Raw genomic sequence first — 16,277 nt, 5'->3', positions numbered from 1 at the left:
ATAATAATTTGGAGTAAATAAATATTTAAGTGTTAAAAAATTCTTTAAGATTTCTCTGAACTTATAGGCATAATGCATATTAAAGTATAACCAAGACTTGAAACCTAAAACTATGAAACAAATGGAGATATATTTAATTATAATAATAATTTAAAATAGTTTGTAGAAATACCATAGACAAATTAAAGGTACATACAATAGAGTTGCAAAGACTTATTTCCACCAGCAAGCAGAATATTAATAACTACAAGATAATCCAAAAACATATATGAAGCTGTTCAGACTCATCAGTACTCAAGAATACGCAGTGTATAAAATTATTTCATTTAGTAAAATTTCATTTTGAGCTTACTGCTAAAAAAATGTAAAGCTTAACAACCAAACAAAACCTTTACTGGTGAAAATATAAATTGTTACAGTGCATTTTGATATCAAGTGGTCAAAATCTATAAAGTACTGAAATGCATATTTTCTTTGACAAGATGTCCCCAATTCAAGTATTATTTTTCTTGTAAATAACAATTATATTGAATGATGCAAGTGGAATGATGTTTATTGAAGTATTTATTACCGTATAATTGTAAAAGACTTGAAACAAATTGAATTCTCATCAGTAGTTGGATGGCTAATGATCTTGAGGTACTTCTGTACCATGGAATATTAAAGGATAAGCAGAACTAAGCCAAATGATTTGTAAACATTTCTATGCAACATATTTGAATGATAAAAGCAAGATGCAAAATATAATATACTTTCATGAATGAATGGCAAACCCTTATATATGTGAATTTATGTTATAAGTTTGCACACACACACACACATACACACACACATGAATATAGAGAAAAATATGGAAGGATTCATATTGAGTCATTAACTCAGACTACTTGATGTTTAACGTGTGCAATGAAGAGGCAGAAACCAAACAAATTAGGAACAAAAAGAGGATCATACTACCACAAAATAGCAACAAGAAGAAAAAATGTGAAAAAAAGAGGGCTTCCCTGGTGGCGCAGTGGTTGAGAATACGCCTGCCAATGCAGAGGACACGGGTTCGTGCCCCGGTCCGGGAGGATCCCACATGCCACGGAGCAACTAGGCCCGTGAGCCACAACTACTGAGCCTGCGCGTCTGGAGCCTGTGCTCTGCGTCTGGAGCCTGTGCTACGCAACGGGAGAGGCCGCGACAGTGAGAGGCCTGCGCACCGCGATGAAGAGTGGCCCCCGCTCGCCGCAACTGGAGAAAGCCCTCGCACAGAAACGAAGACCCAACACAGCCAAACATAAATAAATAAATTTATAAAAAAAAAAAAAAAAGAACATATAAGACAATAGAATTCCTTCATGAGTGTGTGTGTGTGTGGATGTGTGTCTGTACTTTGTGTTTGTAAAAACAATTTTAAAACAAAATAAGGATTACTATAAAATACATTTAGGAACAGCTGCTATTTCTTGTCTACATTCCTCTGAGTATCCTCTTTGTTTCTTTTGTATAATTTTATTAACAAAGTCACCTTTATTACATGTTTGAAATATGTGACAGTGTAAATTAAAATGGGAAATGAAAGATCAAGTTTCATGTCATAATTCCTAGTCAATCACATAATTCCTAGTCAATCAATTGGGAATGAGGGAAGGTTCAGGACAACTTTTCTTTTCCTCTGCTTAGCATTAATGAGAAGCAATTCACTCTCCTCTTGATGCTGAGCCTGACCTTCCTTTATGGAATAGAAGTTTAAAGCTTTTTGTTTAGTTCTCTTTACCAATGTTTGAATAATAATTAGATTTTAGGAGTGAAGTCATATTACTGATTTGATGTACAATTCACCAGATGGCCAACAGAAAATGTGTTAGTTTCCTACATTTGACTGCAATGAAGAGTAAATTCAACCTCTCCCTCAGTGACCTAACAGTGAAGACAGATTACTCTGGCAATTATTAAGTGATCTGCAGCACCCTTGGATCTTTATGGAAACTCCAGGAATTACAATTAATGTTATGCATGACCCATCTTATTTAAATTGCTTCAAACTAGATGTAATCAAAAGTTCTCATTGTTCTAGGTGTTTTACATTTGAGGAGAGACCAGATTTGTCCCTGCTTAATAGAGCTATATTTAACATGAGTTATTGATCTAAATGTGACAGTACAGAGATCCCTTAAGCCTTGCAACAATTCCATCTTCCAAACCAGGCTAAGATTTTATTGCAACCTGGCATGGAAACTTAGAGGAGTTAAGGAGAAAAAAAACAAACAAACAAGAAAACAGTTTGTTGTTGTTGTTGTTGTTTTGTTCCTTGGTGCAAGCTATTACAAGTGCCTTTTCAGTGTAAGTTGACTGATGGAGAAACAAGAACATACAGAGTAGGAAGTCAATTGCACAATTTTTAGCAAAGAGCCTAATTGGTAATATTAAACACATCAAAACAAGTAGCTATAACTAATTTTTATATTCTTATTAATAAGTTTAAGTAATTAAACTTTATGACTAATTTTATTCTGTGAATTTGAATTCTGCAACATTTAAGGTAAGCAGTATAAAACGCTTTAAAATTTTTAAGTACTGGTTTTACACATGTTAAAAAAGGAATTAAAATATTTTCTTTAAAAATGCTTTTATTTATATTACAATATATATGTTAGATGTAGCAACATTAGAAAATGCAAAAATTAAAATTAAAGGACTTAAAGATGCAAGTAAGAATCACTATAATTTTATCATCTTCAGTTAATAGATATTAACTTTTAATGTATATTTTCAAGGATTTATTTTCTTTTTTCTCTGAAAAATAAAAATGCATATATACTTTGTTGCTCACTGTATTTTTTAAACATTTTTTAATGTTTATAATTTTTAGAGTGCTATGTTTGAAGACTAAGTAGTTTTCTTCTGTATGGCTAAATCATAATATATAAAGTGTATTTCCTGTTTTTAAAATATTCAGGTTGTTTCAACTTTTTCCTTCATATAAACTGTAATAAACAACAATATACATGTATCTTTTCTGAATTGTGTATGTAGAGATAATGACACCATGTTGAAGTAATAAAAATATTTATATTTTCATCTAATTATTCTATAATTCTATTAATTATTTTTACCTTTTGAAGTTTATTTTGGTATAAAAATGTATCAATTTTTAAACCAAATTGATTTTTAAATATACTGATATTACTTATTGAACAATTCTCATACACTAATATTAAGTATCCTTCAGAGGCAAGATTGAGATAGTGGAATAGGAAAACCCTGAGCTCATCTCCTCTGACAGACACACCAAAACTACAATCACATATAAAACCACTCTCTGAAAATATCCTGAAGGCTAGCAGAAAGGCTCTTCCACAGCCAAGGATATAAAGAACAAAACCACACTGAGAGGAGTAGGAGAGGAAGAGAGGCTATCTAGTCAAGACCACAACCCAGTGAGTGACCCAAAAGAGGAAGGGGATATAACGAACTCAGAGGTTCTCCCTGAGGAGTAAGGGGTTCAAGCCCCACATTGGGTACACCAGTTTTGGGGACTGGGAACAAGAAGACAAACCCCTTAAATGGTTTTGGAAACCAGTGGGGTTTACAAGCAGGAGAGTTGGAGGGCTGTAGGAACCCAAGATTACACATTTAAAGGGTGCATGCACAAACTCACTCGCTCCAAGTCCCAGCACAGAGACAGCAGATTGAAAAGCACATGGTGCTTTAGCCAGCCTGCAAAGGTAGTCTCAGTATGCACTCAAGCATGTACATGATTCAGCTCCAAACCCCCATGCCAAGGCCACAACCCCAAGTGCATCCTTGTAGAAGCCATAGCCTGTGCTCTAGTCCCTTCGACTCTAGATGCCCCTGCCAAGGTGGTGACCCCAGCATGCCAGCAAAAAAGTATTGGCTTGTGCTCTCTTTAACCCTAGACCTCCTGTCAAAGCCATTGGGTACCTGCAGTCTGCTTAGGGATGCCCTATACAAGGATGCATCTTCAAGCCTGGGAAATGTAACTGTTTTGCCTAATTCATAGAGCCAAACACAGAAAATCAAAAAAAATGAGAAGACGGGAATATGTTCTAAATGAAAGAACATGATAAAACCCCAGGAAAAAATCCTAATGAAATGGAGATAAGTAATTTAACTGATTAAGAGTTTAAAGCAACAGCCATAAAATGCTCACCAAACTCAAGAGAAGACTAGAGGAACACAGTGAGAACTTCAACAAAGAATTAGGAAATATAAAAAAGAACTGAAAAAAAGAGCTGAAGAATACAATAAATTAAAAAAAAATTCATAACAGGGAATTAATAGTAGATTAGGTGAAACCAAAGGACACATGAGTTACCTGGAAGACAAAATAGTGGAAATCACCCAAACAGCACAGAAAAAGGAAAAAGAATAGAAAAAAAAAAAAAAAAAAAAAACAAATCAGGATAGTTTAAGGTACCTCTGGAATAACATCAGGCATACTAACGTTTATATTTGAAGGGTCCCAAAATAAGAAGAGAGATAAAAAGTGGTAGAAATGTATTTGATGAAATAATGGCTTAAAACTTCCCCAACCTGGGGAAGGTAACAAATATTCAGGTCAGGGAATCACAGAGAATCCCAAACAAGATGAACTCAGAGAGATCCAGGCCAGGACATATAATAATAAAATAGCAAAATTTAAGGATAATAAGATAATTTTAAAGGTAGTAAGTGAAAAACAAAGAGTCCCTTACAAGGAAATACCCATAAGACTATCAACTGATTTTTCAGCAGCAACTTTGCAAGCCAGAAGGGATTGGTATGATATATTTAAAGTTCTGAAAGGAGAAAACAACCAAGGATATCTATTCCAGCAAGTATCATTCAGAATTGAAGGAGTGATAGAGGTTCTTAGATAAGCAAAAACTAAAAGAGTTCATCACCAATTAACCAGCCTTACAAGACATTTTAAAGGGTCTTTTTTAAGCAAAAAGAAAAAAAAATCCATAATAAGAAATTTAAAAGATAAATGAGGGAAACGATCTCACTGGTAAAAGCAAATATATAGTGAAGGCAGTGGATCAACCACTTAAAAAGATATCCACAGAACATTCCATCCCAAAGTAGCAGAATACACATTGTTTTCAAGTGCACATGGAACTTTCTTCAGGATAGATCATATACTAAGGCATAAAACAAGTCTCAATGAATTTAAGAAAATTGTAATCATATCAAGCATTTTTTTGTGATCACAAGGATATGAAGCTATAAATTAATTAAACAAATAAAATGGAAAAAAAACCCACAAATAAGTGGACTAAACAAGATACTCATAAAAAAAAAAATGGGTCAATGAAGAAACCAAAGAGAAAATAAAAAAATAGCTTGAGATGAATGAAAATGGAAACTCACTTTCCACATCTATGGGATGCAGCAAAAGCAGTTCTAAGAGAGTTTATAGCAATACAGGCCTACCTTAAGGGACAAGAAAACATCTAACTTTACACATAAAGGAACTAGAAAAAAAGAATAAACAAAACCCAAGTTAGTAGAAGAAAGGAAATAACACATATCAGAGCTAAAAAAAATAAAGACCAAAAGCAGATAAACAAAATTGATAAATTGTTAAAATTTTACCTTAGATGCAAAAATTCTCTACAAAATATTAGCAAACGGAATTCAACAGTACATTACAAGGATCATACATTATGATCAAGTGAGGTTTATTTCAAGGATGCAAGAATGGTTCAATACCCACAAATCAACCAACATGTTACACCACATTAACAATATGAAGGATAAAAGTCACATTATGACTTCAATAAATGTAGAAAAACCATTTAACAAAATTCAACATCCATTCACATAAACCCTCAGCAAAATTCATATAAACAGCACAAAATAAAGGTCACTTATGACAAACCCACAGGTAACATCATACTCAAAGGTGAAAACTGAAAGCCTTTCCTCTAAAATCAGGAACAAGACCAAGATGCCCACTATTGCCACTTTTACTTAACATAGTATTAGAAGTCCTATCCACAGTAATCAGACCAAAAAAAAAAAAAAAAAAAGTAAAAGGCATCCACATTGGAACAGAATATGTAAAACCGTCAATGTTCACATGATATGATACTATATATAGAAAGACCTAAAGACTCCACCAAAAACCAGTAGAACTAACAAATGAATTCAGCAAAGTTGTAGGATATACAATTAATATACAGAAGGCCTGTTGCATTTTTATACACTAATAACAAATTATCAAGAAGAGAAATTAAGAAAATAATCACATTTACAATTGCATTAAAAAGAGTAAAATTCCAGGAATAAATTTAACCAAAGAGTTGAAAGACCTGTCCTGCAAAAACTGTAAAACATTAAAGAAAGAAATTTAATGGATTGGAAGAATTAATATTGTTGAATTGTCCATACTCCCCACAGCAATCCACAGATTCAATGCAATCTCTATTAAAATACCAATTGCATTTTTACAGAACAGAACAAAAAATAAATTCCAGAATTTGTGTGGACCCACAAATGATACCAAATAGCCAAAGTAATCTAGAGACAAAAGAACAAAGATGGGGCCTTCCCTGGTAGTGCAGTGGTTGAGAATCTGCCTGTCAATGCAGGGGACACGGGTTCGAGCCCTGGTCTGGGAAGATCCCACATGCCATGGAGCAACTGGGCCCGTGAGACACAATTACTGAGCCTGCACGTCTGGAGCCTGTGCTCTGCAACAAGAAAGGCCGTGATAATGAGAGGCCCGCGCACCGCGATGAAGAGTGGCCCCCGCTTGCCGCAGCTAGAGAAAGCCCTCGCACAGAAACGAAGACCCAACACAGCCATAAATTTAAAAAAAAAAGCCTTAAAAGAACAAAGATGGAGTTATCATGCTCCCTGATTTCAAACTATACTACAAAGCTCTGGTAATAAAAACTGTACAGTCCTGGCACAGAAAAAACAGACACATATGTCAGTGGAAGTGAATAGAGGGCCCAGAGAAAAACCACACATATATGTACAATTAATTTATGACAAAGGAGCAAAGCCATAGAATGGAGAAAGAATAGTCTCTTCAATAAATAGTGTTAAAAAATTGCACAGCCGCAAGCAAAAGTAACTGGACTGCTTTCTTACACAATATATTAAAAAAACACAAAGAAACCTCAAAATAGATTAAAGCCTTAAATGTAAGACCTGAAACCATAAAACTCTTAGAAGAAAACATAGGCAGTATGCTCTTTGAAGCAGATCTTAGCAACATTTTTTAGATTTTTTGGCTAGGGCACCAAAAGCAAAACTCAGCAAATGGGACCACATTAAACTAAAAAGATTTTGCACAGCAAAAGAAACTGTCAACAAAAGGAAAAGTCAATGTTGAATGGGAGAAGATGTTTGCAAATGATTGTTTGATAAAGAGTATCTAAAATATATAAAGAACTCATCCAACTCAATATCAATAAAACAAACTTTGATTTAAGAATTGGGCAGAGGACCTGAGTAACCTTTTTCCCACAGAAAAAATACACATGAAAAGATGGTCAACATCACTAATCATCTGGGAAATGCAAATCAAAACTACAGTGAGGTATTACCTCACACCTGTCAGAATGGTTATCATCAAAAAGACAAGACATAACAAGTGTTGGTGAAGATGTGCAGAAAAGGGAATCCTTGTGCACTATTCATGGGAATGTAAATTGGTGCAGTCACTATGGAACACATTATGGAGGTTCTTCAAAAAACTAAAAATATAAGTACCATATAATCCAGGAATTCTACTCCTGAGTGGTGGAATTATTTACACTAGCCAAGATAGAGAAGCAATTTAGATGATGTTCATCAACAGATGAATGGATAAAGAAGATATATATATATACTGAAATATTACTCAGCCATAAAAAAGACTGAAATCTTGCCATTTGCGACAACATGTATGGACCTGGACAGTATTATGCAAAGTGAAATAAGTCAGACAGAGAAAGATAAATATCGAATGGTTTCAATTATATGTGGAATATAAGAAACAAAACAAACAAATGTATATAACAAAACAGAAACAAAGAATAAACTAGTGGTTGCCAAATGGAGGGAGGTGGGAGGAAGGGCAAAATAGATGAAACAGATGAAAGTGATTAAGAGGTACAAACTCCCAGTTATAAAATAAATAAGTCACAGGGACATAATGTACCGCACATGTCATATAGTCAATAATAGCAGAATAACTTTGTATGTAGTATAATCTATAAAAGTATTGAATCACTATGTTGTATACTTGAAACTAATATAATATTGTAAGCAACGATACTTCAATGTAAAAAAGTATTGCATACCTTTCTGTGTGTATACTTTTGTATCTATATTGGTGCATGTATATTTGTAACACGTATATGTAAATGTGTATTGTGTGTATATGCATAGATATATGCACACGTATGTGGATATACATGCCATTGACCAATTCACCCACTGTTGTATTCTGGTTCCATTTTGATTTTTAAACTTATTACAGACTTAGAATATATCAGGTATCTGACAGAGCAAGTCACTCCTCATATTTATTGTTTAAAAAATCTATGATATTCTTGCCTATTTATCCTGCCAACTGTTATTTAAACTCACTTTTCCCAGTTTTTAAAATCTCTTTGGAGTTTTAATTGTAAGTTCTTTAAACTTATAAACAAATTTTTAAAGAATACACAAGTTGGCCATGTCTGAAATCTTCTTAGAGTCTGCAGGCCAGAAGAAATTTGCATAAAAGTAAACAATCTGAGAAACTTTCTTAATCCCTCTCAACTTGAGTATCCTCTTTTGTAAATGAGTATGATAATAATGCATATGCATAAGGTTGCTGCAAGGATTAATTGAGATAATTTGTGTGATATAAAACAGTACCTAGCACAAAGCAAGTTCTCCAGATATTACATTTATCAAAAATGTATGCCAAATAAGTAAATATGAACAATCTAATACCAATTAGCAGTCAGCTAAATCATTCAACACTTGGTGAAATAATATTTTTCACAAAAATTGTTATATCAAAATAAATTTAGAAGAAGATTACATTTCTTACTATATCTAATTTGAATTGTTTTTTATTCTTAAAGGAAAAAAAAAAAACAACAGAAGTCAAATAACTAGTACGCAACAGTTACTTATGATTTAAACTGCTCATCATTTGTTTAGGAGTACAGGGGTGAAAAATCTGATCATTCTTCTTTCCCTGCAGGAGGGTAAGGAAATTCTTTGAGGTTATTGGCAAGCCTATAATATGGGTAGAGGAAAAGGCAAATAAATAAAAATAGCTTTATTTATTTATTTGTCTTGTTAACAAGATGATGATAAATGATAGATAACAGGCAGATAAATAGATAACAGGAAGGAAGGAAGGGACAGAGAGAGATGGAACGAAGGAAGGAAAGAAGGAAGGAAGGAAGGAAGGGAGGGAGGACAGGAGGAAGGAAGGAAAGATAGGTAAAAAAAATGAGAGGAGAATGATAGAGGAACAGACAGGGGTAAGAGGAGAGAAACAAAGATGTTAAAAAGCTGTGGGCTATGAGTTAGGAGATACATTTCCAGACAAGTGGTTCTTAAACTTTAGCAAGCATAAAAACCATCTGGGGAACTTCTTAAAACACAAATTTCTCTGACATACCTCCTAGAAATTTTATTCACTGCATCTGGGGTGAGGCCACAGAATTTGCATTTCTAATTACTTCCCGGATGCTGCTACTGTTGTTGGTTTGAGGACTACACTTTGGGTAGCATGTTCCGTACTTTGTTTTCACTAATCAACCATATAACTCAGTGAGTTTCCCAGAAACAAATTTGAAACCAGGAATCTTGGGCAAGTATTTTATTAAAGGAAGTTCTTCCAAGAGACACTGGAAAGAGAATGAGGGAAACAGGACAGGAAAGAAGAGAAAGACCAGCAGTGATGTGATTTCAGGCAGAGTCTAAAGTTTAGCCAGATACCACAAGGGGTCTCCAAGGTACAAGTGATTTCTGAGAGAGCTCCGAGCTTCTTCTCGGCTCTAGGCAAGGGAATTGCTCTTTCATGCTTCCACTAGTCAGCCACCGGCTAAGGACCTCTTAGAAATGGGCTCAATATACTCCCAGCCTTTCCACCTCTCTTCACCTACAGGAAAAGTGACAGTGCTCAGAACAGAATCACAGATCCACAGGGCACTGGGTGGTCACAGACAAAGCCCGCTTCTCTGTCTCTCTTGTTATCCAGGAGCTGCCAACTATTTCCTCAATTGGCTTTAAATATACTTGACAATAAAAATGGAATGAATAGAAACCATGTAAACAATTGTATAATCTCTCCTAACTCTGTATAATGCCCTATTTTATTGAAATGTATTATTGAATATGAGAAAGAATGTGGTCATCTAATACACGGATTCTTTATTACAAACACTTAAACACCTAATGACTTTCTTCTACTGTTTACTATGCTATGGTCTAATGAATGTAAGTGCCATTTATTATACCATAAGTATTTATAGGTAAAAAGTGTTGGATAACATCTTTGGGAATTTTAACTAATTCCATTTCATATGAAAATAACAATTGGGATGGTGGTTTTAAAATTAAGGATGGATATTATAGTGTCAACCCCTCCCTCCTATGTAATTTACACTGGACAACAAAGAGTAAATCTGAATATCTTGCTTTCTGTTTCCAAAATCCTTTGGAGGGTCTCTCTAAAAATTTCTTACCACTCAGAGTAAAGTATGAATGTTGAAAGAGTCACCTGCTATGCCAGAATGATGCATCTGTACTAATCATTAGTTTTCCTGATCACTTGCATGGTCATAAATTGCTGTAACAATAAGGTTATCATTGGAGAACATGCATATTCAGACAAAGGACAAATAAAACACAGATTCTGTTTGTTTTTCTCAGTATCAAAGCACTCAAAGATAAGACATAAACAAATACATCAAACCCCTGTGAAGAGGAAAGATAGTCTGAAAGAGCAGAGATAAAGGGCCTATAAAATGATGCCTGCTGAGGAATGGCAATTTGTTTGACTGCTTCTGGTTCAATGCATGGCACTAGTGTAACCCCTGTTGAAGTTTATGTTGGAATTAAATTATAGGTGGGCTTTGAATGCCAGGATAATTTTTTTTTTAATGCAGATCATAGAGTAATTGAAAAATTAAAGATTTCCCTCAGAGGAGTAATGTAACATGACCATGGCAACATTTTAAGAGTATTTAATAGATGCTGACTTTTCTGGTGGTCTGAAAAATCTTCTAAAAGACATTAGACCAGTTTTAGAGGTTCCTGAAGTATTTTAGTTTTGAGGTTGAAAAAATCTCTACTAGTGTGATGGCAGTGGGATTTCTTCAAAAGACATTGATAATTCAAAGGAAAATAATAACAGAAAATATACAAAGATGGAAGAACTTAAGTGGAGGGAGCTTCAAAGATCTCTCTAATGTGCTGAAGCTCAGAAACTGGAAGAAATGTATTTCTGTAACATAGAGCAGCAAAAAAAGAAATCACATCAAAAGCAAAAAGTGTCTTCAGCTTAGTTGGTTAGAATGAGAATAAGGAACAATTTGTTTTGAGAAATGCCTATTAAAAGGAATCAGTAAGACAAGACATCTGTTTTCTGTGCCTTGGCACTATGCTATCATTTCAGAATAGTCACATAAACATGTATAATGACTACAGGGGCTAGTAGGCAAGGCTAAGTGCAGATGTCCACTTAAAATAATTATAAAACCAAAAACTTGAAATCCAGTCTTAACACTAGGACTATTCATTGTGGGATTTTAGATTTTCATTCCACCTTTTGTTGTATCAGTTTTTCTATCTGTAAAATGAGGGTATGTGCTATATTCTAGGCATTATAATTGCTATTAAGGGTGAAATGGAACACATTTAAAACATCTGAATTTTTTTGGAAGAGTATTATGTGCCATTTGACTATCATGATTATGAAACACCTATACCTAGTAATTCACCATGTCTTCTTCCTCTCATTTTGAGGAAGTTTACAGTGACACCCTTAGTTTTTAGTGACTTAAAGTATTATTTGGATACTGTACATTATAATCTCTTGTGTTTCATGGTTATGAACTAATATCAGGTTAAATTGTGTTTTGCCTGACATATTTTATTATATGGTGGCATTATATTCACATTCCTTTTTCTTACCATCAAAACGTTTAAGTTGATTTTATTATTTGTTTAGACAGTGGAAGGGAAAACTAATTTCAAAAGTCTTTGAAGAAGAAAAACAAAGAAATGAAAACTAAAATAAGAACATTTTATAACAAAAAAGTGTTATTATAGTGTTGCAAAATGAGCAAAGATGATACTGACATTTTCCTATTTCCCCTAACACATTACAAATTAGCACAGCTGGAATATTCTATAGAAAATCAAGAACCATGGCCACATATTGCATTCAACATTGGTATTTTAATCATTGCTTGGAAAATTCTCCCCCAATATTCCTTATCCTCCTAAATACTAATTAAATGGAAAATATCTAGTTAGCTTAAACGTCTGCTTCAAATCTTCCAAAGAGTTATGCATATAAATACAAACTTCATTCATTTGCTAAACCAACTTTGATTGTTCTCTCTATTCTTGGAAATGCTTTGGGTGTTAAGAAGACAAAGACAATTAAAAGAGTGTGTCACCACAGCAAATTTGGAAACGACTAAAATTTACATAAATTTAAGATAAGATAATGTACAATTTATTGCATTAAACAGCATTATATCTATTAAAAAACACTTCTAAGTTTTAATGAGTATAAGATTAGTTCACATACACATAACATTTTTAAAACAAATGTTTATTTTAGGGACTTAAAAAACACAGTTAGGGATGAAAATGAAAAGAAAAAATAACTCACCAGCCAGAGGGAATGTTATTATTTTAGTGTATTCCCTTCATATATTTTTTTTGATGTTTATGAGTAGTATGATGAAATAGATAATATTTTAGAGAAAGTTAGGGTCATACTTTATATACTGCTTTGAATTCAGTTTTTTTCTCCCACTTAATATATGCTGAAATCATGTCCTTAACCTTTCTTCTAAAACATAATGTTTTTGTTTGTTTGTTTTATTTATTTATTTATGTTTGACTGCATTGGGTCTTCACTGCTGTGTGCGAGCTTTCTCTAGCTGCAGCGAGTGGGGGCTACTCTTTTGTTGCAATACATGGGCTTCTCATTACGGTGGCTTCTCTTGTTGCAGAGCACAGGCTCTAGGCATGTGGGCTTCCGTAATTGAAGCATGCAGGCTCAGTAGTTGTGCCTCGTGGGCTCTAGAGGACAGGCTCAGTAGTTGTGGCACAAGGGCTGAATTTCTCCATGGTATGTGGGATCTTCCTGGACCAGGGATTGAACCCATGTCCTCTGCATTGGCAGGTAGATCCTTAACCACTGTGCCATCAGGGAAGCCCAAACATAATGTTTTATGTCAGGAAAAAATTATATTTTGTGGTTATTTTCAGTTTTTAACAGTATTCATTTTCTTACATAAATTTTTCCACATTTTGGAATTTTTAATGAGATAATTACTAGATGTTGAATTACTCTGTTAAAAAATATGAGGTTTTAATGTACATTGACAAATTTTATTCTTGAGAGACTTTTCTAATATGTATACCCAATATCAGTAAATGAGATTGCCAACTACCTTATAACTTTGGGAACATTTGTTAACAATTTTACAATTTTTCCAAACATAAAAATGGACAATTTAATTTAATTTAAAAATGTTGCTCATTATTAATAGGGTTGGGTACAAATATTTAATATTAAATATTTAATATATACTTTAGCTAATGAATTATCTTTTATTTGTGTGTGAATTTCCTCTCTTGATATTTTGTCCCTTTCCCCATTAGGTGATTCAGCTTTTTCTTATTGATCAATGAAAGCATTTCATCAGTTGTATTAATTATCATTTATTTTTCATTTAATTACAATATTTTACTAGTTTCTTACCTTTTTAATGCTTTTGATTACTAAATTTTAAAAATCTTATGAAATAAATGTATCAAATTTTAATTTTTTTTGCATTTGGACTTGGTCATAAACCTTTCTCAGCCTAAAATCAGATGACTGTTTACTTTAGTTTGTAATTATATTGTATTGTTGGTTTTCAACTTTAATCTTTTAATCTAAATTAAATTGATTTTTCTTATTGTTAGGCAGGGATCTTCTAATTTTTTTTTTCCCCAAATCCAATCAAATTATTTAAATGAGATTTTTGATATAATCAATCATCTCTCATATAAAATTCTTGCAAGTTTTGGGGTGTCTTTGAGTTTTCCATTCTATTTTTCCATTAATAATAAATTATGTTAACTCCTGTAGTTAAAAAAAGTTTCCCATCTCATATTTCCCTAATTCCATTCTTTCATTGCCTTATTATTCTGAGAATTTTTCTAATTAGAGAAAATATGATGGTATTTATGACATAGTATACGTAGGTCTTATGAAATATATTGCTATAAACTGTATTACCATTAGGAAGACTTTTCAATCTCTCTGTAAACTAAGAGAAATATAAAAGCCTGGAAGGCTAAGATTTTGTCAGGTATCTTTCATAGACCTAGGTTTGAATCCTGAATCTGCCACTATATATGATTCCATTAAGCCTAATTATTTTCAAGTATAAAATGTGAGCAGTGATACTTCCCTCAAATGATGGTTGTGCAAGTTGAGAGAAATGAGATATGAAAGTTATCTGGTACATAATATTTGCTTTGTACCTTCCCCTACACTTCTACTCAACAGGGTAAATTAACTTGAAATACATTATGGCCAATTTAAGTTAGTTAAAGGAGACATTACAGATAGGGACTTTTTAATAAGCTCTGACTTAGTCACTAAAATAGAACCTGAATTTTCCTGCTCTATAGTCTTTAAAAAAAATAGGATATATGTTTACATATCTGAGAAATGGAAATGTAGTGTTGTATAAACATGTTATAATAACTTACATAAACTTTATCTTTAAATCCCAACTATTCTATTTACTAATTTATTCACCTGATATGAATCAAATGTTTACCAAAAATACATAGTGCTATAATTTGTAGATAAATAAATTAGCCCAGTGGATTTAAGTGACTTCTCTAATGACCCCTTGCTAGAGAAGAACAGAGCAGAACTGGGATTTGGGGTTCTAGAATCTTTCGAATAGTCCAAAGTACTGTGATATAACTGAATAGACTTAACTGAAATTCAACAAATATATTAAGAATGTTAACTTTTATTAGTTAGTAGCCATTGATCCCTCCAGGATACTCTTATTTCATTATGAATTTTTTAAAGGTATATTGCAGCTTCCTACATTAATCTTCTCCCAAGTTCATTAATTATTTTCCCTCAGTAGTTCACTCAGAGTCTGTCACATCTGCCACCATTTCTATCGGTATCTTACCATTGGACTTAACTTTCTTAGTTAGTTACCCACATTTTGTCCCAGGCTGTGATGAATCCAACAATTTAGCTTTCTGTTTCTGGTCTTGGACAGCTGACTGAATGCATAAGAAAATCTCACAATCTTGTTACAGCTTCATAAAACATTCAGATTCTAAACTCTGACAGGTCCTCCTCAATATGTTCCTATTAAGTGTAACTCCTTCAGGAATTCTTCTACATATTGATTTATTTCCTGTAATCCCATATGCCTCACCTCCTTCCTCCTCTCAGCAAATGATCCTTCCTCCTTCACTGAAAAAAAAAAAGGCAATCAGGCAAGAACTGTCTAAACTTCCTCCTTTTACCACTCGCAGATGAATCAAACTCTGCATTCTTCCATCCATTCGTCCCATTTTAGTTGAGGAGGTTTCTTCTCTAAATGAAAATTTAAGCCTTTTTCTCTGACATTTTGAGATATCGTGTTATTTCAAACACCTTCATTCTCTCCATCCTCACTCTTTTACATTTTTTGACTATTACCTTAGCTAAATTATAATGCTCAATTTTATCTCATCTTAAAAGAAAATGTTCCCTGAAATCCACATCTTCTGCTAACTATGGTTCTATATATTCTCTTCAGAGCTAAACTGCTTGAAAATATAGTCTAGAAGACATACCATTTATCTTTTCAGTGAACTAATCATGCCTGATATACCTTTAAACAGTCCATTAAACAAACTATAAAAGACAAACACAAACAAACAAAACTGGCAAAAATTTTGTAAACTTAAGATCGGTGACATAAGTTGAAATCTGGTGTCATCTTAGGATCATTCCACATCAACATCAAATATTTTACTTCTTGTATTTCTTAAACCCATCCCTCTTTCTCCATTTCTATCACTATAGCCAT

General features: G+C 33.3%; 1 protein-coding gene across 2 annotated transcripts in view; it reads right to left on the bottom strand.

Moving 5' to 3' along the window:
• The window catches only part of LRRTM4 (leucine rich repeat transmembrane neuronal 4), a 428,974-nt gene that overhangs the window by 199,699 nt on the left and 212,998 nt on the right, over positions 1–16,277 (bottom strand). The window contains exon 3 of one of the 2 annotated variants that reach the window (XM_082356991.1): positions 1,316–15,676. The exons of the other annotated variant lie outside the window; for it this stretch is intronic. Coding sequence (XP_082213117.1) covers positions 15,674–15,676 — 3 coding nt within the window. The 3' untranslated portion in view covers positions 1,316–15,673. Of the gene's footprint in view, positions 1–1,315; positions 15,677–16,277 lie in introns of those variants that run through there. 2 annotated transcript variants of the gene reach the window in all.

This window comes from Balaenoptera borealis (assembly GCF_965194805.1).
Source record: "Balaenoptera borealis genome assembly, chromosome: 15".
NCBI classification, from domain to species: Eukaryota; Metazoa; Chordata; class Mammalia; order Artiodactyla; family Balaenopteridae; genus Balaenoptera; species Balaenoptera borealis.
Note: the sequence above shows the minus strand (reverse complement) of the source record. Positions and strands in the feature narration are given on the sequence as shown.